Source organism: Pteropus medius, unplaced genomic scaffold, assembly GCF_902729225.1.
Source record: "Pteropus medius unplaced genomic scaffold, Ma_sr-lr_union100, whole genome shotgun sequence".
Classification (NCBI taxonomy): Eukaryota; Metazoa; Chordata; class Mammalia; order Chiroptera; family Pteropodidae; genus Pteropus; species Pteropus medius.
In genome coordinates this window covers 516125-536512 of record NW_024353788.1, presented here as the reverse complement: position 1 = coordinate 536512, position 20388 = coordinate 516125, and the positions used below count along the sequence as shown (strand labels likewise).

The following is a 20388-nucleotide window of genomic DNA, read 5'->3' as shown; positions in this document are numbered from 1 at the left end:
GGTCACGCATGCGCCGGACCGGGAGGCGGGCGAAGGCTCCCGCGCGGCGCTCCCGAGACAAAGCCTCGGCGAGGCTGGCCCTGATAAGTCGATGCCGGTCAGGTAGCCAACGTCCATTGGTCTCTGTTCGGGTGGACGAGTGCAGTTCTCTCTGGGAGTTGTAGTCCTCTATTGTTGTCCACGCTGCAAAATGAAGGGACGAATGGGTGGATGCTGGGTTTTGGGGTTTTGGTTTTTTTTGCGTTTTATGAAAAATGACCTTGCGCAAGATGACTTTCCTCTATACCTGAGGTTTTTTTGTTTGTTTTTAATGAAAAAAGGGAGTCATTTTCGGGGCTAAAGGCATCGGAAACCCTAGGGTGTCAGGCGTTGGAAGGTGGAGTAGGCACGCCCTGAAAGCTCCATGCTGCGGTAGCTCTTGGGAAGACAGGGCCGCTTAGCTCAGCGAAAAATGGGGAGAAATGTAGCACCCTGCTCTGCTACATTTGGTGACCACTAACAGCTGGCCCTTTGGTGACCACTAAGCTGCTGCTCCCCCCGATATCTCAGAAAAAAAGGGGGTTGCCTTCTTGCTGTACCTCAGAAAAAAGAAGGGGATTGCCTTCTTGCTATTTTCTTGGGAGTTTTCTAATGATGTTTAGAAAGAGAAACAAACAATTGCAGCAAGGGCTTTGCAGGATAGAGATGTAATTGGAGGGTATATTCAAAGAATAAACGGAATGGTTTAGAGAAGCTGATATCTGGGATCTGTGAAGTGGAAGTCTTCGTCCATGTAAGAGATCTGGACCTCAGAGCACCGTTGAAGACTGTGGTCTCATCAGAGAACTATGAGGCGAGATACCTGTTAGAATTGCAGAGTCTTTCCAGCCTGCCTTTAGACACTTTGCTGAAGTCAGTGCTGTTTCAATCCACTGATTTCATTAGGTGGCTGCCATTGCAAATTTTCAAGAGCCTTAGAGCTGAAAAAATGGGGGAAAAGGGGATTCATGGGAGAAAACTGGATGGGCTCAAATCAGAGTGGCATGTTTCTTCTCGGGGTTAACTCACGTGTTAGATACTAAGTGTCTACCAAATCAGGAGCTAGGGATACAAAAATTATTATAAATTAGCTCCCTGGTCCCCAGGCTCTTGCAATTTGGTGAGAAGTGTATAAACAGAGTGGTAAGCACTGTAATAGAGGACATGTGATAGAAAGGTCATCATTGTAAATTCACATAAGATTCAACACCTCTCAATCACCTTCTAAATGAAAATATCGAATTGCGTAAGACCCTCTACCCACTTAAAATAGAATGTTTTACGTTTTAGGGCATGATCACAATAAAAGTTATTTTGTGGTAGTGAGAGAGTTCGGAATTTAGAATCAGAGGACATGTTTCAATTTGTCTCTTACATTAACTGTAGGAACTTAGCCACGTCATTTAACTTCGCGGAGTTTCAATTTCTTCTGTAAAATTCACTTCTGCCTATTTGATTATTGTGGTCAGAATGAAGTGAGGCAGCGAATGCAAAAGGCCTTCCTACATTATACATATGTCAAATTGTTACTATCTTCTAAGTATGAGATAACGAAACAAATGATTTTAGCATCCTTTCTTCACTCCTTGAAAGACCTCGGTAAGCCTTAAGTTGGTTAGCAAAATGGTTCTCGCTTTTGGCCTCGGGACCTTTGCTTTAGGAAAATGACCTCAAAATGTCCATCAGGGCTGTATTCTCAGGGAGGAAATGACATGACTTCTACTAAACAAGCCAAATCAAAAGGAAATGAACTGCCGTTGCAGTGAGGAGTCCTCAAGCGCCACGCCTGTGGGCTGTTCTCCAAACTGCAGCCTCCGGCCACGATTGCAACCCATTTTCATTTCTCATGAGTCAGCAGCCACCACGTCTGGGAAGACCTAGGAAGGGCGCTCTGGCCGCACTAGATGCATCAAGAGACTATGGTAAGCCCCTCTAGGCGCCGCCGGCAGCGAGACTCTGTGGTCGCGATTTTGATATCTGCGCGGGAAGTGGGCGGTGGGTGGTGAAGCGGGTGCTCCCCTGGAGCTGCCCAATCGAGGTGCGCTGTTCTGTGTGCGTACCGCCGCCTCCACCTCTCTCAACCGATCTGTCTTCCGGGAGAAGCCGCTCCTTTGAGCTGTAAGCGGGTGGGGGAAAGGGCGGGGCTTTGGCTGTGCCTCCGTATCCGGGGCTTTGTCAGTCGCTTTGCATCAGGGCTATGAAAGACAGCGACCGGAACCAATCAGCGAATAGGCTCTGTCCCAGCTAGAGCGCTCGCGCCACCCGGTCGCGGCCGTTACTGGTGGCGCGCGCGGGGACTCAAAGTAGGTGAGTTCTAGGGGGCCTCGCCTGCGGCTCCCCGGGTGCCATCTTGGTTCTCCCGGAGGGCGGGAGGGGCGTGTCTTGGGTGAGACTGGGCGGAGGAGACTTGGAAATTTGCTTCTGGGATTATAATACTCATCCTTACTTGACGCCCCGCCCCGAGTTTAGGTATGAAAACACTGGGAGACCGTTGGGCCAGGAGGGAACCCACCAGGGTGGGGATCAAAGGTGATGGCCTATTGGATTGGAGCCAGGTGTCGTGGGCACCCGCTGAGTTCGCCAGTCATAAGGACAGAGTTAGAACTATCTCCATTGGAGGCATCCAACTTTCCCTGTCAACGGTTTCCCCCTAGGGTGGCATCTTTCTAAGTGAATTACACTCATGCTATGTTGTTTTCATCTGCTTTCATTGGTTCTTTCATTAGTAGATTTGATGACATAACTTCCAGGAGGGCAGGGTTAATATTATGTTTGGTTCGTGAATGTACCCCTAACACTTCGAACGGTACCAGGTGTGGAAACTAGTCGAGTGAATATGATGGACCCTAGGGGAAAAGACACGGTTCTACTGTTCCAGTTCTCGAGGGAGTGTGTGAATTCAGGCAGAAATGGAAAGTAATGGTTACAATATAATGAGAAGTGTCAAGATAGGTAGAAGTCCTTTGACCACTGTGGAACATGGGAATACATCAGGAACACCAGAAAGCAGGGAAAACTCCAGGAAAAGCTTTGCTGAGGAAGTAACATTTGAACCGAATCAGAAAGGATGGGTAGGAATTGGACCAGAAAACTAGGAGAGAAGGGCCAACGAGCTGGTCTAAGGCATGCAGTTGTGGGGGACAATGTGTTCAGAGACCGAGGAGAAGGTCCATGTAGCTAACCATAGACTTAGGAGGTAGTGAATACATTGCGGGACATGAGGTTCAGATCATGGAGGCTCTTGCTAAGAAGTTTAGATTTTTATTTTATCCTTTGGGCATGATAAGCCATCAAAGAATATTAAACAGAGGAGAGACCTTATGTGGGAGATCTTGGGCAAATTTCTTAACCCATCTGTGTTGCAGTTTCTTTATCTGAGAAATAGAAGATAATAATACTTTACAAGGTTCTTGTGACAAAAGAGTCGGTTTAGTCTGATCATACTGGGATGGTTTGGTAAAGTGTAAAAAGCATAGGCTTTGCAGCCAGAAACACATTTATTTCTATCCTTTCCACTTACCTGCTATGTTATCTTGAGCAAATTATTTAATATTTTTAGCTTTTGTTTTCTACATGCTTGCCTCATACGGCTTGTATGCCTAATACACAAGACAATGCCCAACACACAGTTGATGCTTGGCAAAAGTTAACTCCCTTTAAAATGTTTTTCAAACTTAGTTGCATCTCTAAAGTGGATGTTGAGATCAATTTAGTGGGTTGCAAATTGGCATTTAAAAATAGAGAATAGAAAAAGCAAAATGAAAACTATCGGTGTATTGTATGTAGTAAGTGTAAAAAGCATAGGCTTTGCAGCCAGAAACACAGTAAGGCTAAGAATTAGTTCTCATATGTTTGTCCATATAAATAAGTATGTGTATATGTATATACAGATGTTCTCCAAGTTATGATGCTTTGACTTATGATTTTTCGACTTTACAATATTGCAAAAGTGATATACATAGTAAATTATGTGAGATATTCAACACTTTATTATAAAATAGGCTTTGCATTAGATGATTTTGCTCAACTGTAGGCTAAAGTAAGTGTTCTGAGCATATTTAAGGTAGGCTGGGCTAAGCTATGATCTTTGGTAGGTTAGGTGTATTAAATGCATTTTCAACTTAACAATATTTTCAACTTACAGTGGATTTATCGGGATGTGGAGGAGCATCTATTTGTGAACTTGGGACCTTATAATATTTCTGTGTCATGGTCAAAAATATTGTTTCAATGCTTCAGAAGGATAACAACAGGGTGCTTGGCGTAAGAGAAGCATCAACCCTTATAACTATCGAAGTTTACCCCCGGTTGTGAGTCTCCTCTCTGAGACTGTGTATGTGAACCAACAATAGAGATGATGATAATGTGTTTCCTTCCCAGATCATGGAGGACACTCAGGCTATTAGTTGGGAGGTTGAAGAAGAGGAGGAGACAGAGAGACCCAGTGAATCTTTGGGGCATAGCTTGGAGCCCCTAGGGCGACTACATATCTTCAGTAGTGCCCATGGACCAGAAAAAGGTCAGAGGATGTTGAGTGCTGAAGTACTGGTATAGACCTCTTTATTTTTCTGGGGAGGTGGTTAAGGGTTGTAAGAAGCTTATGCGTATTTTAAAGATATCTGGAAATATTTTTTTTTTACTGGGAATGGAGAAGAGGGGGGTGATTGTGTTGATGGTCCCAAGCAAGTACCCTGGACTCACTGGAGGTGACTTGACTTTGGTAGGAGAAGATGAAGAGATTCAGATAAAAATTCAGCATGGTCTAAAAATGGGTGGTGGTGATGGTTATACAACAGTGTGAATATACTTAATACCACTGAGCTATAAACTTAAAAATGGTTAAAATGGTATCTTTTATGTCTATTTTATCACAAAAAAAGTCTGGTATAGATGAGGTGTTGGCTATGAATGATGCATTACATCATTATCTAGATTTCCTGGGGCCTTTTATTTTTCTAATGCATGCGGGGATCTTGAGTGACTAGTGGGGTACTTAACAGGAACATTTTCCTAATAGCAGGCCACAACTGTGGCCTTGAAACCTATCTACCTCTCTAATTCTTAGATTTCCCACTCTACCTCGGAAAGAATGTGGTAGGCCGAATGCCTGATTGCTCTGTGGCTCTGCCCTTTCCATCCATCTCCAAACAACATGCAGTGATTGAAATCTTGGCCTGGGACAAGGCACCTGTCCTCCGGGATTGTGGGAGCCTCAATGGTACTCAAATCCTGAGGCCTCCTAAGGTCCTGATCCCTGGCATGAGTCATCGTCTGAGGGACCAGGAGTTGGTTCTGTTTGCTGACTTGCCCTGCCAGTACCATCGCCTGAATGTCCCCTTGCCCTTTGTCTCCCGGGGCCCTCTAACTGTAGAGGAGACACCCAGGGTACAGGGAAGAACTCAACCACAGGGGCTCCTGTTGGCTGAGGACTCAGAAGAGGAAGTAGGTAAGTGTGTCTATTGGGAGTGTGGGTGAGGAGATAGGGATGGTGAGTATAAAACTGTCAATTTACTCCTTTCTACCCTTGACAGATTCTCTTTCTGAAAGGTGTGTAGTGAAAGAATCAAGGACCACGTCCTCCCCTGTGGCAACAGTAATTCCAGAGAGGTGAGTGCTGAAGGGCCAGACACCTGAGTCTTCAGAAGAAAGAGGAACCAGGGTCTGCAGAATCTATCTCTAAGAGAAATAATTATCATGAAAGTTGGGGCTGGGGAACTACACACATACTCTTTCACTCAGCTGAATTTTTATTGAACATCTTTGATATGCCAAGTAGAGAACTAATTGCTGGAGATAGAAAGGCAAATACTATCTTGTCTCTGCCCTCAAGGAGCTCACAGTTGAATCAGGTAACCCTTCCTGGGAAACAGATTCTATAGACCTTTTCTTCTCTTTTCTTCATAGTGATGAAGAGGGGCCTTCCCTTGCCCCAGATGGCCCGGGGCCACCTTTTGCCTTCAACTTGGATAGTGACACAGATGAGGAAGAAAATCAGCAACCAGCAGCAGGGGAGGCTTCCTCAGCTGCCACAAGAGATGCCACTGCAGAGACAGAACAACCGAAAGCTGTCGTAACTGAAATCCAGCTTGAAAAGAATCAGTGTTCAGTGAAGGAGAGGAACAATGACACAAAAATCAAGAGCGATGCGAGGAATGGAGTGGTTCCAATTGGAGTGATTCTGGAGAGGAGCCAACCTGCTGGGGAGGACAGTGAAACAGATGTGGATGATGAGAGCAGGCCTCCAGGAAGGCCAGTTGACCTCCATCTGGAAAGGACCCAGCCTTCTGGCTTCATAGACAGTGATACTGACCTGGAAGAAGAGGGGGTTCCTGCAACCCCAGCTGTAGATCCTATGAAGAAGAGGCAAATCCTCCATGGAGTTAGTACAAACAGTCCTGGGGGACTTGACTTGGCGCATCTTCAGGAGACCCTGGCTGATAGTGATACAGATGTGGAGAAGGGTGAGGCCTCACTGATGGTCCCTCTGGAGAGAAGCCAGGTCTCTATGGTGATTGACAGCAATACAGATGACGAGGAAGAAGTCTCAGCAGCACTCACTTTGGCATGTCTGAAAGAGAGCCGAGCTGCTGTGTGGAACAGAGATACCGATGTGGAAGAGGACAGGACACAACCTGTGGCCATTCTGGAGCAAAGCCAAACTTCCTCTGGGAAAGACAGCGACACAGATGTGGAGGAGGAGGGATTCCTAGTGGAAAAGAGAGAATCTGTCCCCAAGGGTCACACAGACAAAGCACATTCAGAAAAGAGCCAACCTCCTTTTGGTGACAGTGATATAGAGGTGGAGAAAGATAAGAGCTCACCTGGAGTCCACCTGGAGAGAAACCAAGCCTCTGCCACAATGGGCATCAACACACAAGTGGAAGAGGAAGTCCCACCAGGGCCAGCTATTACACTTCAGGAGAAGCATCAGATGCCTGTGGTATGGACAAATCGAACAAATATGGAAGCAGAAGGGGGCCCAGCAAAGTTGCCTGTGGTACATCTAGAGGAAGCCCAACCTCCAGGTGGGGACTATGAAACAGATGCTGAGGAGGGTGTATCCTCAGCAGCTTTAGCAGTGGCAGATGAAAGAAAAAGCCAGCTTCCAGCTGAAAGGGAAGCAGAATGTGCTTTAGCTGTTCTTGAGCAGGAGAGAGCTCTTGAGGCGGGGGCTCAGGGTGGGTCACCTGTAGCACAAGTGGAGGAGGACCCTCTCCCTGTCTCACAAGAGAACCTAACAGATTTGGTAGTAGACACAGGTACTCCAGGGGAGCCCACCCAGCCACAGAGAAAGGGAGCCCAGCCTCTCACAGAAAGTGGAAGAGAACCACATATGGACAAGACCAAAGACTCTAGAGACAACAATGATGGTAAGTGCTGGCCTGCCTTTCTCCATTAACTCCTAAGATAAAGAAAGCTTATAGGGTGTCTTAATTCAAGCTGCTGTAACAAAATACCACGGAATAGAAGGCTTATAAACAATAAACATTTATTTTTCGCAATTCTAAAGCCTAGAAAGTCCAAGATCAAGGTACCGGCAGATTCGGTGTCTGGTGAAGGCCCTCTTCCTGGTTCATAGGTGGCCAATTTGCTGTGTCCTCACATGAGAGGACAAGGGGTCTCCTTTATAAGGTCACTAATCCCATTCATGAGGCCTCCTAATGACCCAGTCACTTACCAAGGACCCAATCACTTACCTCCTAATACTATCACACTGGGGATTAAGTTTCAACATAAGAATTGCGGGGGGTGGGAGGGTCACAAACATTCAGTTCATTGCATATGGGTTTGGATTGGGGAGAGAACAGTAGAGGAAAAGTAAGGAGTTATGGGGCAAGTATGATTTTTTATTATCCTATATTCCTCCCTCACCAGATTCTGAAGATCTGGACCTACAAGCTACCCAGTGTTTTGTGGAGAGAGAGAATCAGAACCTGGAAGGTTAGGACATCTGTGTCATGGGGACCTTGGTGCAAGCAGGAGCTGGGAGATTAGACTGGTGGTTCTCGAGGGGTGTGAAAGCTGGCGTGGGCAGGACCGAAGACTGAAAATGGGCCATTGGAGTTTTATGGATGTGTTGTGCTTAGGCCATTTTTTCTTATGTAGCAGTCCAGAGCATGAGGATGAACCTACCCAGGCCTTCCTGTTTACTCTGCCTAAGGGCCTGGCCCTTCACACTGCAGCTTCCAGGCTCCTGTATGAGAAACTCTCCCCTTCTCTGTGCCCTTAACTTGGCATCCTTGTTTTCTCCCTCTACACATTTCTTTCATAATCTTTAATTATTTTGCTGATGTTTCTTCATCTCATTAGGAAAAAAATGCCATATTAAGTTAAACTCATAGAGCAACTAGTCTAACATAATTTTTAAGAGAGCTTTCTTATGATGGTATCGTCTTACTTTTTGGACAAACATTAAATGTTACAACTATCCTTATTCCCAGCTTTCCTTTAATAACCCATATAGATTTATTGTTCATGAATTAATCTTAATACTTTCTCAATCTGTTACCTTCTCAACCTCTCCCCTCCTCTCTGATTCTCTACTTCCAGGTGCCCTGGATGAGCCATGGGAGGTCTTGGCTACACAGCCCTTCTATCCAAGAGAGTCTGAGGCCTCTGAAACCCAGCCCATTGCTGCCCACCTTGAGGCCCATGGATCTTGCCCTTCTCCATCTAGAGCAATGCGACGAGACCAACATCCAGAAAGCCCAGTTCATGCAGAACCATTGGAGAGTCAAGGCAGAGGGATGCAAACTGTGGAGAGAGGCATGGGTATACCAAGAGAAACAGCAGAGAGGGTGACCCCCAAGAGGGGGCCATTGGGGCGGGAAACCAAGAAACTGCCACCAGAAGGAAAGAGAGAAGATGTGATGGGAGAGGAAGAATTAACCAGAGTGTTTCAGGACAGAGAACAAAAGCAAGTGTTAGCTAGAGCCACTCAGAAACAAGAATCTGATAAAATGGTGAAACGTACAAGTATAGAAAAGGATCCGAAGAGTTTAAAGGTAGAAAATGAGACATCCAAGGAACTACAAGAGAAAAAGGTAGTAGAGCAGACTCTTGGAAGAGAGATATTTGAGAGAAAAGCGGAGAAACTAGCACCAGAGAGAGAGAGTGAGCCAGGTGAGTTAGAGGTCTGCATACCCAAAGCGATACTGGACAGAGGCGCACAGAAAGAGGAGATAGAAAGAGAGAGCCAGGACCAGAAAGGACAGGCCTCCAGTTCGACACCAGAACCTGAAGTAGGAGCAGGGAACCTTCAGGGACTAGCTTCAGCCCTGATAGCTTCCAGGAGCCAGTCAGGTGGAGAAAGGGGAGCCCCAATGAGCCCGAAGAGGCAGCAGAGAGGTGAGTGAAGGTAGAGGGGAACTCAAGTTGTTACACAGCCCTCATAATAACTCCTAAGTAACTGCTTAGACCTCAGCTACACTTGTCTTTATTTTCTGTCTAGGTCACTTGAATTGCAAGATACCACCTGCTGAGGAGCCTTCTAAGGTGAGAGCTGCTTTCTCTACCTCTCTCTACTCCACGAGTTACCTCTGCATCCCCTTCACTACCCCTTCTCCTGACCTTGCTTTCATTTACTCTTTCTCATCTTCATTGTCTTCCATTTTCACCACGCTTTAGTAGGCTTCTCTGTCCCTTTACCATGGCACCTGTTGTTTTCTATATATCTGTTTCCCAAGTTCTGTCTCTTGCTACTTGACTCAGAAAGAAAATCCCTTTCTTTGTGTCCTTTTCCTCTTTACCCAACCGTCCATCATTCATATACTCAGAACACTATACTGGTGTTAGTGGGGACAGGTCCATGGAAAGAAGACTGCTCCCTCCCTAGGAAGTTCTCAGTCTAATGGAAGATGGCCCAGACAGAGAAATGCCAGTGAGCACACTCTAACCCTAAACAAGTATCAAGAACAGTATCCAGTCCTATTTTCCCTCTGCTTCTTCCTGCCTCACTTGCTTCTATTTCTCTGCAGGGTGATCCAGAATCCTTAGATGCTTATCTGCCTCCGACAGTACCTGAAGCTTCATCCCCACTCGAAACCCCCCTTATCTCTCAGAGCCAAAAACATCCTGCACCTCATCTCCTTTCTCCCTTTCCACCCTCTTTAGAGCCTCCCATTGCTATGACCAGGCAAAATGGGAGTCAGGAAGCTCTAGAGACTCCCTTGTCCTCAGAGCTGGCCCCTCTTCATGCAGAACCCAAAGCCAGGCTCTGGGGGTCCTCCAGGATGACATCTCCAGTTTCTTCTCTAGCTGTGGAGCCCCACCTTACCTCCTCCATAGACCATCCCGTCAGCCCTAAGCCCACATCTTGGGCCACTCGAATCAGGACACGTAGGTTCTCTGAAATGACTCCTGCACCAGTTGTCCCTACGGCCCCTGAGCTTCAATCTTCCACCTCCAAAGACCAGCCTGTAACCCCCAAACCCACATCTCGGGTTACTCGGAGCAGAACACGTAGGTCTTCTGTCAAGACTCCTGCACCAGTTGTCCCCACAGGCCCTGAGTTCCAGCCTTCCATCTCCACAGACCAGCCCATCACCCCCAAGCCCACATGGTCACTGGGCAGGACACATAGGTCCTCTGTCAAGACCCTGAACCAAGTGTCCCCTCAGCCCCTGAGCTCCAGCTTTCATTTCCCACAAACCAGCCTGTCACCCCCAAACCCACATCTCGGCAGGACACATAGGTCCTCTGTCAAGACCCTGAACCACTATCCCGCCAGCCCCTGAGCTACAGCATTCCACTTCCATGGACCAGCCTGTCTCCTCTAGACCCACATCTCGGGCTACTCGGGGCAGGACACACAGGTCCTCTGTCAAGACCCCCCAATCAATTGTCCTCACAGCCCCTGAGCTCCAGTCTTCTACCTCCAAAGGTCAGTCTGTCACCACTGAGCTCATATCTGGGGCCACTTGGGGCAGGGCACATAGATCTTTTGTCAAGATCCCTGAACCAGTTGTCCCCATAGTCCCTGAACTCCAGCCTTCCACCCCTACAGACCAGCCTGTCATCCCCAAACCCATATCTCAGGGCAGGACTCCTAGGTCCTCTGTTAAGACCCCTGAATCAATTGTTCCCACAGCCCCTGAGCTCCAGCCTTCCACCAAACACCAGCCTGTTGCCCTTGAGCCCACATCTCGGGCCACTCGGGGCAGGACACGTAGGTCCTCTGTCAAGACCCACCAACTAGTTGAGTCCACAGCCCTTGACCTTGAATCTCTCAACCCCACTGACCAGCCTGTCACCCGCGAAGCCATAGCTCAGGGTGCTCAGAGCAGGACACTAAGGTCTACAACAAGTTCTGTGCTGGTTTCTACCAAACTTGAATTCCAGTCTCCCACAGACCAGCCTATTTCCCCTGAACTCATTCCTCAAGGCAATTACAGCGGGAGGCCAAGGGCCACTAGGAAGCATGGGTCCCTTTCAGTTCCCATAATTCATGAACCTTGCTCTGCACCCCCTGAACCTAACTCCCGGTCCTCAAGGAACCAAAGGCGAGGAGCAGTGAAAGCAGCTGAGTCCCGTAGGACCATTCCTGCGCCTGCCTTTGCCCAGATTCCTGAGGCACCCACTCATGCTCCTCAGATCCAAAAGGCAGAGGAAGCAGGTAGATACGGGTTCACCCCAGAGCCCCCGCCTAAGGCCTCTCAAAACCACAAGAGGCCTTTAGGTACTGCGGATTTACCCCCACTTCAAAAACGGCTCCAAAGAGGGGAAGTCTCCCAGAAGACAGCATTCCTCAAGGAAAAGGAAGACCCTGCAGAGAGGCCAGGGAAGGAAGAGGTGAGGAGAGAGCTGGGGCTACAGAGTTGGGAAAGGACTCGGGCTCTGAAACTCCCACTAAAATCCTTCTCAATCCCAGGATGTAGTGATTACAGGACCAGGAAAAAGAAAGAGAGACCAGACCGAGGAGGAGCCCAAGGGAATGCCAGGCCGCAGCCTCCGACGGACCAAACTTAACGAGTCCACAGCCCCCAAAGTAGGAGAAAAGGGGCATGGGGCTTTGTTGGAGTAGATGTGGGAGGATGGGAGGAGACCTAAGGGATTTGGGAGATGAGCCTGGTTACTGTGACCAGCTCAGGCCAACCCCCTCCACAGGTGCTCTTCACAGGAGTGGTGGATGCCCGGGGAGAGCGGGCAGTGCTGGCCCTGGGGGGAAGTCTGGCCAGCTCAGTGGCAGAGGCATCCCACCTGGTGACTGATCGAATCCGCAGGACTGTCAAGTTTCTGTGTGCCCTGGGGCGGGGCATCCCTATCCTTTCCCTGGACTGGCTGCACCAGGTGAGAGGCCAGGAGATGATGACAAACCAATCGAGAGAATGACTAGAAGACTGCTCACATAGCACTCTAGAAAGTGGTGGGAGGAAAGCAGGTACAGGAAAAAAGGGTAGGGCTTGATTCAAAAAACACTGACTTCTGGTGTAGCCATAGTTGGCTAATGCTACCACTAACCCAGAGGTGCAGCTGCTGCCTCTAGTGAAATCACACCAGAAGGAAGAAGGATTATTAAATTAGACCAGATTTTGTTAAATGTAAATAATATGCTAGCTTCTGGAGGAGGAGAACCTAAAATATGAATGAATTCCCTTGACTTATGCTAGATTCTTTTTCTTATAATGATAACAAAATACACATTTTTAAAAAACCTTTCAATGTTTGGATTATGTGAAGCTGTTTCCTGTTAAAAGGGAATGCTTTGAAAAGGCATTATAAATGCCATTTTGATGAGTTAATCATGATATCCTAGGGGAAAGAAGACTGAATTAAAGGTGTTTTTGGTTAAAAAAAAAACACACACACACACACTTGCACTCCCCTGAAAATGCTAAGCAGCAGAGTTGGGTGACGGGGCTGGCCTGAGCTTTGATGCTGACTGGTACTGTCCTCAGTCCCGCAAGGCTGGTTGCTTCTTGCCCCCGGATGAATATGTGGTGACTGATCCTGAGCAGGAGAAGAACTTTGGCTTCAGCCTTCGAGATGCCCTGAGCCGGGCCCAGAAGCGAAGGCTGCTGGAGGTGAGAGAGGCTATCTTCCTCCCTATGCTTCAGCCCTCCCTCCAGAAGTTTCTTAACAGTCCACGCCTCTAAGTACAGATATCCACTGTCTTCACCATTTTCTTCCTCTTAGGGCTATGAGATTCATGTGACCCCTGGAGTCCAGCCACCTCCACTTCAGATGGGAGAAATCATCAGCTGCTGTGGAGGCACTGTCCTATCCAGCATGCCCCGGTCCTATAAGGTATAGGTGGTATGTTCTGGATCTGCTGAGGTGGCAGCTAAAGAGGTGGCTAGAATGGCAAAGAGTTGTAGGACAAAATGGAGGTATAGCTGGGAATATAGAGTAGTGAGAAGAGTGGATGAAGAAGTACAGAAAAGGATAGGAATGAAGGAAGAGGTCTGCAAATACCAAATGGACTTATTTTTATTTGGTATTTTTAAAAATTTCAAATATATGCAAAAAGAGAACAATGCAGTGAACCTCCATATACCAAATACACAGATTCAACAGGTTAATTTACATTTTGCTACATTTGCTTTCTATTCCTTTTTTCTTTTTCATTTTCTTTGCTGACATATTTGAAAGGAAACCGCAAACATTATTTACTTCTACATCCTTGTAGTACACATCTCTAAGAAATATGTACATTTTCTTTTACATAATCACAATGCCATTATTGATACATAGCAAAATTAACAATGGTGTCTCGGTTATTGTCTCATACTCCATTAATCAAATTTCTGCAGTTGTCTGAAAATGTCTTTTTACAGTTCAGTTCAGGTTTCAAACAAGGTCCATGTATTGCCACAATTGTTATATCTCTCAATTCTTCTACTCCAGAGCTTACCCTAACCCACCCAGCCTTTTTTATGCCATTGACTTTCTGCAGAAATTAGGTCAGTTGTCCTTTAGAATGTTCCTCAGTATGGATTTTTATGTTTGCTTCCTTGTTGTGTCATTTATCTTATTCTTCTATCTTTTATATTTCCTGTAAATTAGTTAATTTTAAATGCTTCAGTAAATTCAACTTTTCTGGCAAGAGTACTTCATAGATAGTGCAGTGTGCTTCATGTGGCTTAATATCCGGAGGTACCATTTTAGTGATGCAAAGACTGATGAGTGGGTCCTAACCCTATTTCTAGGATTCTTTTTCACCTTTGACTTTCTGTCTTTTCTCTCTCTCTTCCCCAGCCTCAGAGAGTTGTGATCACATGCTCCCAGGACTTTCCTCGATGCTCCATTCCATTTCGGGTTGGCCTGCCCATCCTTTCACCTGAGTTCCTGCTAACAGGAGTGCTGAAACAGGAAGCCAAGCCAGAGGCCTTTGTTCTCTCCACTTTGGAAATGTCATCCACCTAAAAACTCTACCCCAGTACCCTTTTCCCTCCCAGACCATTAAATGAAGTGTTAGAAAATATTTGGAAGAAAGAACTTAGGGCTTTAGAAAGGAATGGGGTATATTAATCTGATTTGTCTTAAAACATGGGTGGGGCCGAAAAGGCTTAGGGGAAAACAAAGTTAGGGAGCTTGGGAGCAACAGATTTTTTTAAATGGCCATTTAAAGTTGGCTGATCTTTTGTTGAGATATCTTAAGTAGTTCTATCTTTAGTTGGACTGATGTATTTATTGCTGGGACTGATGTACTTATTGCTCAGTGGCACAGTGTCCTGCCTCCCATTTGAAAGCCATCTCTCTTCTTTTCTTTCTGGGATTCTTATCCTCTGAAAGATAGTGGAAACAATTTTGGTATCAGGAACTTGAAGGGATGCTTGAATTATGAGGGTGGAGTTATGAAATGCTACTAAAATATTTTCCTCTCTCCTGGCCCCATCGTGTTAGAAGCATCCTTTAGCTTTGAATTTGAGCAAGTCTCTGCACTTTTCTGGCCTGCTTTTCCAGTATTTATAAATTGGAGCTTAGGCGTAACCTCTATGATAAATAAATATTCAATCTGTGCCTTATGGTGTAAAGTTTTCTTTATATATAACATTTCTTAAATTTAAGTTTTTAAAAGTTGTTTGATTTACAAGGCTATGAAGAAGTTGGAACCCTTATACATTGCTGGTAGAAATGTAAAATGGTTTAGCCACTATGGTAAACAGTTTGATAGTTTCTCAAAAAGTTAAATACATCACTACCAAATGACCCAGCAATTCAACTTGTAGGTATACACCTCAATTAAAACACTTGTTCACACAAATGTTCCTATCAACACTTTTCACAAGAGCCAAAAGGTGGAAACAAATGTTCATCAGCAGGTGACTAGATAAACAAATTGCAGCATACCAATACAATGGATTATTATTTAGCTGTAAAAAGGGATGAAATACTGATTCATGCTATAAGGCTTTGAGGATGATCCTCGAAAGCATTATGCTAAGTGAAAAAAACCAGACACAAAAGTTCACATCTGATTCCACTTACATGAAATATCCAAAATAAGTAAATCCATAGAGATAAAGAGCAGATTGGTGGTTGCCAGAGGGTGAGGGGATGGAAATAATGAGTACAGGGTTTTATTTTGGGGTAATGAAAATGCTTTGGAACTAGACAGGTGGTGGTTGCACACATAAATACTAAATGCCACTGGATTGTTCTCTTTAAAATTGTTATGTGAATTTCACTTCAATAAAAAAAAAGTTCATTAGTTTTGTACATTTTTCTGCAGGTTATACCTAAGTTTGGAAAATGTAGCATAAGCTTTGCCAAACACTGTACTGACTTTTAAATATACTTAATCTCTTAATATATTTAAGCACAGCCTTTGTGGGTGTGGCACACAGTAGGACCCAAATAAATGTTAGTCCCCTTGCACAATTCAAAGCCTCATACTGTGTGAAACTGTCCATGTCTTTAAGGTCCATCGAATTCCTTACAGTACCTGCTGTCTCTATAGCCCCATTTAGCACTCACTTAATGACTGGTATCATTTAAGTGTCTCAGTTTAAACTTCTAGGGAATAGGGATCTTACACTTCCAACGAATCCCACAGCTTGTAGCACATCGTGTAATAAGTGTCTCTATCAGTCAGGGTCCTGGCAGGAAACAATGGTCCAGTCAAATTAGGATAATTTGAGGAGAGTTTAATAAAGTAAAAATTACCAAGAAGTAGGCAGCATGTAGAGAAATCACAAAGAATACTGCAGTACCCACAGCTCTGTGGTAACCTCTAAATTCGAAAGGATGATTTTTATTGATGTAGTCCATTCAGGACAGCTTACTCAAGCAGAAAGCGCGATGGAGTGGATCTGGAAGGAAAATATAAGATGTCTAGTACAGTATACAATAGCGTTGATTGAGAGGAGGAATAAGGTTGATTCAGAGGAGGGTGGGAGTACTGAACTTCGGGGAGGGAGAAGGAATATGTAGAGCCTGTGAGTTGCTGCTTGGCAGTTTTCTCATCCATGAGCCCACGGGACTAGCAGCTCCTTAATTCTCATCTTGGGAAATTTTATCTCTTTGGGCTTGTTCTATAAGTTGAGGGAATTGGCTTAACAATGTCTAAGGTCGTACCATGGTGATAGCTACTGTAAGTATATGATCTTTAAATCCGATGGAGAAAAAAACCCTTTTACTTTGCTTTTTAGACATGAATGTTAGTCTCTATCACAAACAGGTCTGTAAGGGAAATATGTTTAACAAAAGATTTTAGTTGTTTCTGACTAATGGAGTTGCAAAGTCATTGATAATCACAAACTTGGATAAAATTAATCTACTGCAAGGTTTACAACTGTAATAAAGCTTTCTACCATATTTTCACATTTATATTCTCATGGTTACAAAGCAACCTTTGGCATTAGAACAAATCTTTTAGTATTACAAAGCAGTTCTTTGCCTTTCTTAGCAAGTGGAGAAGCAACAACTAAACTTTTTAGTAAGTTACAGAACAAGCATTAAGTTATTTTGCGGTAAAATAGTCGCTAACTCTTTTTTTCAGTCTAATAAGATGTAATAGGTGACTGAGAGCTTTAGGTTCTCAGCCGTCGTCTCACCGTTCATTATTAAATGTTAACTGAGGCATGAGAACCTCTGACTCTGGCTGTTTTCCAGCCAGGGCTATTAAAGAAGGGGGGTTCCTATTGCTGTTTCCACAAGAACCCCGAAAAAGAAGAATTGTCTTCATTTTAGATGGAAAAATTAGCTGAAGTGGAATTCAACCGACGTGAGTGCTGCCGAGCTGCTGCCCTTTCACCTCTCACTTGGGATTCTAACCTTCCCTCTGTGACGTGGGGACTGCAGGCTCCGGAAAAGCAACCCGGCCTTGGCTTTGCAGCGGTCGGCAGAAGCAGCAGGCGGGAAGCCCTGGCGTCAGCGCGCAGAAGACCCACCCCCCTGGGCAGGATCCCAGACGAGAGGCGGGGCTGGAGGCGGGGCCTGCGGCCGCGGGAACCTCAAGCCCACCCCCTTCCCCGCCCCTCGGTTTCTCGCCATGGCCACTGCATTGCTCCTGGTCCCTGCCGCCCTTGCCTCTTTCATTCTGGCCTTTGGCACTGGAGTGGAGTTCGTGCGCTTTACCTCCCTTCGGCCACTTCTTGGAGGGATGCCGAAGTCTGATGGTCCGGGTGAGCGGGAGGGATCGAGGATAAGCTCTGGGGTAGGGAGGTGGAGCCCAAGGAAAGGGAGCGGGGGCGGGGTTTGTACCTGAATGACCGGGGAAATGTGGGAGTGGGAACTAGAGCCGAGTTTCTCAGAGAAACTGCAGAAGAGACCTGAGAGCTAAATTAGGAACTCAAGGATTAGCGATTTGGAGAGGCTGGAAAGTGAGGACTGAGGCGGTGGGAAAGGGCGATAAACAGTGTATGCTAGGAAAGTACTTTGTAGAGAGGACTATGGAGAGGAGAGTATTAAAAAAAAATTTAAAAAAGAAGCAGCATTTAGAGAAGCGATATAAGGGTGGCCTCTCCTGCTATGTCTTTGTAACTGCCCAACAGGAATCATCTTCCCCAGCTCTGAAGGAGGCCTGGGAAAGAGGGAAGAAACTGGGAATGGGGAAGTGAGGTGATCAAAGCCTAGAAAGGAAGCATTAAGGCTCTTGAAAGCATTAAGGAACCCCATCTTGAAAGCTTGGGGCCCCAAGAGGAGATGAGCATAAGGTGTTTCCCACCATCTTCTTGTTTATTTGTCACTTTCTCCAACTCCCCCTAGATGCCCACCAGGGATGGCTGGCTGCCTTGCAGGACCGAAGCATTCTTGCCCCTCTGGCTTGGGATCTGGGGCTCCTGCTACTATTTGTGGGGCAACACAGCCTCATGGCAACTGAGACAGTGAAGGCATGGATGTCCCGGTACTTTGGGGTCCTTCAGAGGTCATTGTATGTGGCATGCACTGCCTTAGCCTTGCAGGTATGAGGCCCTGGCAGCTGGGTCCCCAAGGGAAACAGAGTCTAGAAGGATGCCCTAGATTGCAGAGGCAAAGACCTTTGGCTTCTCATAAAATGTAGGTTTAGGAGGGGAACTGAGGGTGTTCAGGACTCTAATCTCAGCTTCCATTCCTCTACAGCACAAGCCCTACTTTTTATCAAGAAGGGTGTACTGCTTGTCATTCCCCAAGCATGCATACCAAGTGCATTCTCACCTCTGCCACTGCTTGAGATCCTTTCCTTAACTCCTCTTCAAACCTACTTTCTTCAAAACCAAGGGAAGGCTTCCCACTTAGTACTCATCTATCTTCTCAATGGATGCTTGGCATAAGCTACTTTGTACACTTCTCTGGATGGGGTGACCAGAGAAGTACACAAAGTAGCACCCCCCACTATGATGCTCATAGTAAAGCTAGAGAGAGAGCTTCAGGCCAGCCTGGGATGGGGGCATCCTCTGGGTCTGGGTCTCTGAAGGGTGGGTTGCTAGGATACCCAGCCTCTCATCCTTCCTTAGCTGGTGATGCGATACTGGGAGTCTGTTCCCAGAGGTCCTGTGCTGTGGGCAGCTCGGACTGAGCCATGGGCCACCTGGGTGCCCCTCCTGTGCTTTGTGCTCCACATCATTTCCTGGCTCCTCATCTTCAGCATCCTTCTCGTCTTTGACTACGCCGAGCTCATGGGCCTCAAACAGGTGAGGCTCCCAGATCCCTACCTGAGACCTCTGATCTTTTCTAGAATGCCTCTTTCCCTTCCAAGGATTCCCCCCCACCCCCATGCTCTTCTACCTTCCTCTTGGTTTTGGCTCCCTTACCTCCCCCTTTCTTGTAAGATAGTCTCCTCTCAATTCTCTCTCAAGGGCTAAAAACTATGGGCTTCCTGGGCCTGGGGAAGGTTCATGGCCCAAGACTTAGAACGGTGGTCCCTGGGCCTGAGTTATAGAAGGAGGGTGGCTGGAAGGAGAGGAAAAGGTGACTGTTTTGAAAAGGGCTTTGACTCCCATTTCTAAGATGTTCTCCTTCTCCTAGGTATACTACCATGTGCTGGGGCTAGGCGAACCTCTCACCCTGAAGTCTCCGCGGGCTCTGAGACTCTTCTCCCACCTGCGCCACCCAGTTTGTGTGGAGCTGCTGACAGTGCTGTGGGTGGTGCCCACTCTGGGCACTGACCGCCTCCTCCTCGCTCTCCTCCTTACCCTCTACCTGGGTCTGGCTCATGGACTTGACCAGCAAGACCTCCGCTACCTCCGAGCCCAGCTGCAAAGAAAACTCCACCTGCTCTCCAGGCCCCAGGATGGGGAGACTAAGTGAGAAGCTAACTCTGGTTCCAAGTCCTGTACTTCCTCTCCCTCGCAGAATTCAAATCCCTTGACATCCAGGCCCTGGTGCTTCAGACCAGAGGCCTAAAGCCATGGACTTCATAGAAGGAGCTGTTCCATCCACTCCACTCCCTGGGTCCATCTTCATACTCTAGATTCTGAGTTTCATCCACTGGACTTTAAGGTCCACTTCTCACTAGCCAGGAAGAGGGGGTGGGGGAATTTATCGGTCTCCTCACAGATTAAGGTTTGACACCCCCCTCCCCATCCTCCTCAAAAGAAAAGCCCCGTCTGACCACTCCCCTGGCACAGTTACTCGCTTCTGAGCCTCAGGGATGCCCTTCTCCACGTCTCGCCTCCCCTCCTAGAAGCTGGACCAGGGTCTGCAAGTTTGACACTAGTGGCTGCCCCTCCAGCCTCCATGCCTTGTATCTCTGCCAGCCCCACTGGTTGGCTTCTCCACCTCCTTAGGCCCCGCCCCTGGGTTCCATACTTGAACCTAGTTGAGAGGATTCTCCTTTTAATTTGGGTGACTAAGGGCTCCCTGTTCTCCTGAGGAACACGCGCTGCAGAAAAATAAATATCATATATAACACGCAGTCTGTCAGTGTATCTCAAGCTGCAGGGCTGATTTAGGAAGGAAGGCAAGCCCGAGCCTGGGCGTATAAAACTCGAGTCTGGGCAACCACAA

The 20388-nt window shown here is 46.7% G+C and overlaps 2 protein-coding genes across 11 annotated transcripts; both read left to right on the top strand.

Moving 5' to 3' along the window:
* The first annotated feature begins 443 nt into the window (after positions 1-443).
* MDC1 (mediator of DNA damage checkpoint 1) lies at positions 444-14984 on the top strand. 8 transcript variants are annotated; one of them, XM_039851173.1, is made up of 15 exons: positions 444-1940; positions 4399-4537; positions 5084-5464; positions 5550-5625; positions 5923-7388; positions 7894-7959; positions 8569-8790; positions 9470-9513; positions 9996-10576; positions 11160-11808; positions 11888-12004; positions 12124-12306; positions 12915-13040; positions 13153-13263; positions 14215-14984. In XM_039851173.1, exons 1-15 carry the CDS (start codon positions 1923-1925, stop codon positions 14380-14382), a joined length of 4347 nt encoding a protein of 1448 aa, XP_039707107.1. In that variant the 5' UTR covers positions 444-1922; the 3' UTR covers positions 14383-14984. The 8 variants fall into 8 exon arrangements, with proteins under 8 accessions (XP_039707107.1, XP_039707103.1, XP_039707100.1 ...); XM_039851166.1 differs by having other exon boundaries at positions 1486-1940; positions 8569-9366; XM_039851167.1 differs by lacking the exon at positions 444-1940 and adding an exon at positions 2076-2325 and having other exon boundaries at positions 8569-9366.
* Positions 14985-17411: 2427 nt separating this feature from the next.
* NRM (nurim) lies at positions 17412-20292 on the top strand. 3 transcript variants are annotated; one of them, XM_039851190.1, is made up of 4 exons: positions 17417-17585; positions 18169-18365; positions 18897-19073; positions 19408-20292. In XM_039851190.1, exons 1-4 carry the CDS (start codon positions 17453-17455, stop codon positions 19687-19689), a joined length of 789 nt encoding a protein of 262 aa, XP_039707124.1. In that variant the 5' UTR covers positions 17417-17452; the 3' UTR covers positions 19690-20292. The 3 variants fall into 3 exon arrangements, with proteins under 3 accessions (XP_039707126.1, XP_039707125.1, XP_039707124.1); XM_039851191.1 differs by lacking the exon at positions 18897-19073 and having other exon boundaries at positions 17416-17585; XM_039851192.1 differs by lacking the exons at positions 18169-18365; positions 18897-19073 and having other exon boundaries at positions 17412-17585.
* Positions 20293-20388: the final 96 nt, after the last annotated feature.

Bases quoted from the DNA above. Each gene is read 5' to 3' on its own strand.
- NRM (XM_039851190.1), top strand. From the start codon at position 17,453: ATGGCCACTGCATTGCTCCTGGTCCCTGCCGCCCTTGCCTCTTTCATT. The intron at 17,586-18,168 runs GTGAGCGGGAGG...AACTCCCCCTAG, and splicing joins GCCGAAGTCTGATGGTCCGG to ATGCCCACCAGGGATGGCTG. The intron at 18,366-18,896 runs GTATGAGGCCCT...ATCCTTCCTTAG, and splicing joins GCACTGCCTTAGCCTTGCAG to CTGGTGATGCGATACTGGGA.
- MDC1 (XM_039851166.1), top strand. The intron at 5,465-5,549 runs GTAAGTGTGTCT...TACCCTTGACAG, and splicing joins GGACTCAGAAGAGGAAGTAG to ATTCTCTTTCTGAAAGGTGT. The intron at 12,005-12,123 runs GTAGGAGAAAAG...CCCCCTCCACAG, and splicing joins ACGAGTCCACAGCCCCCAAA to GTGCTCTTCACAGGAGTGGT.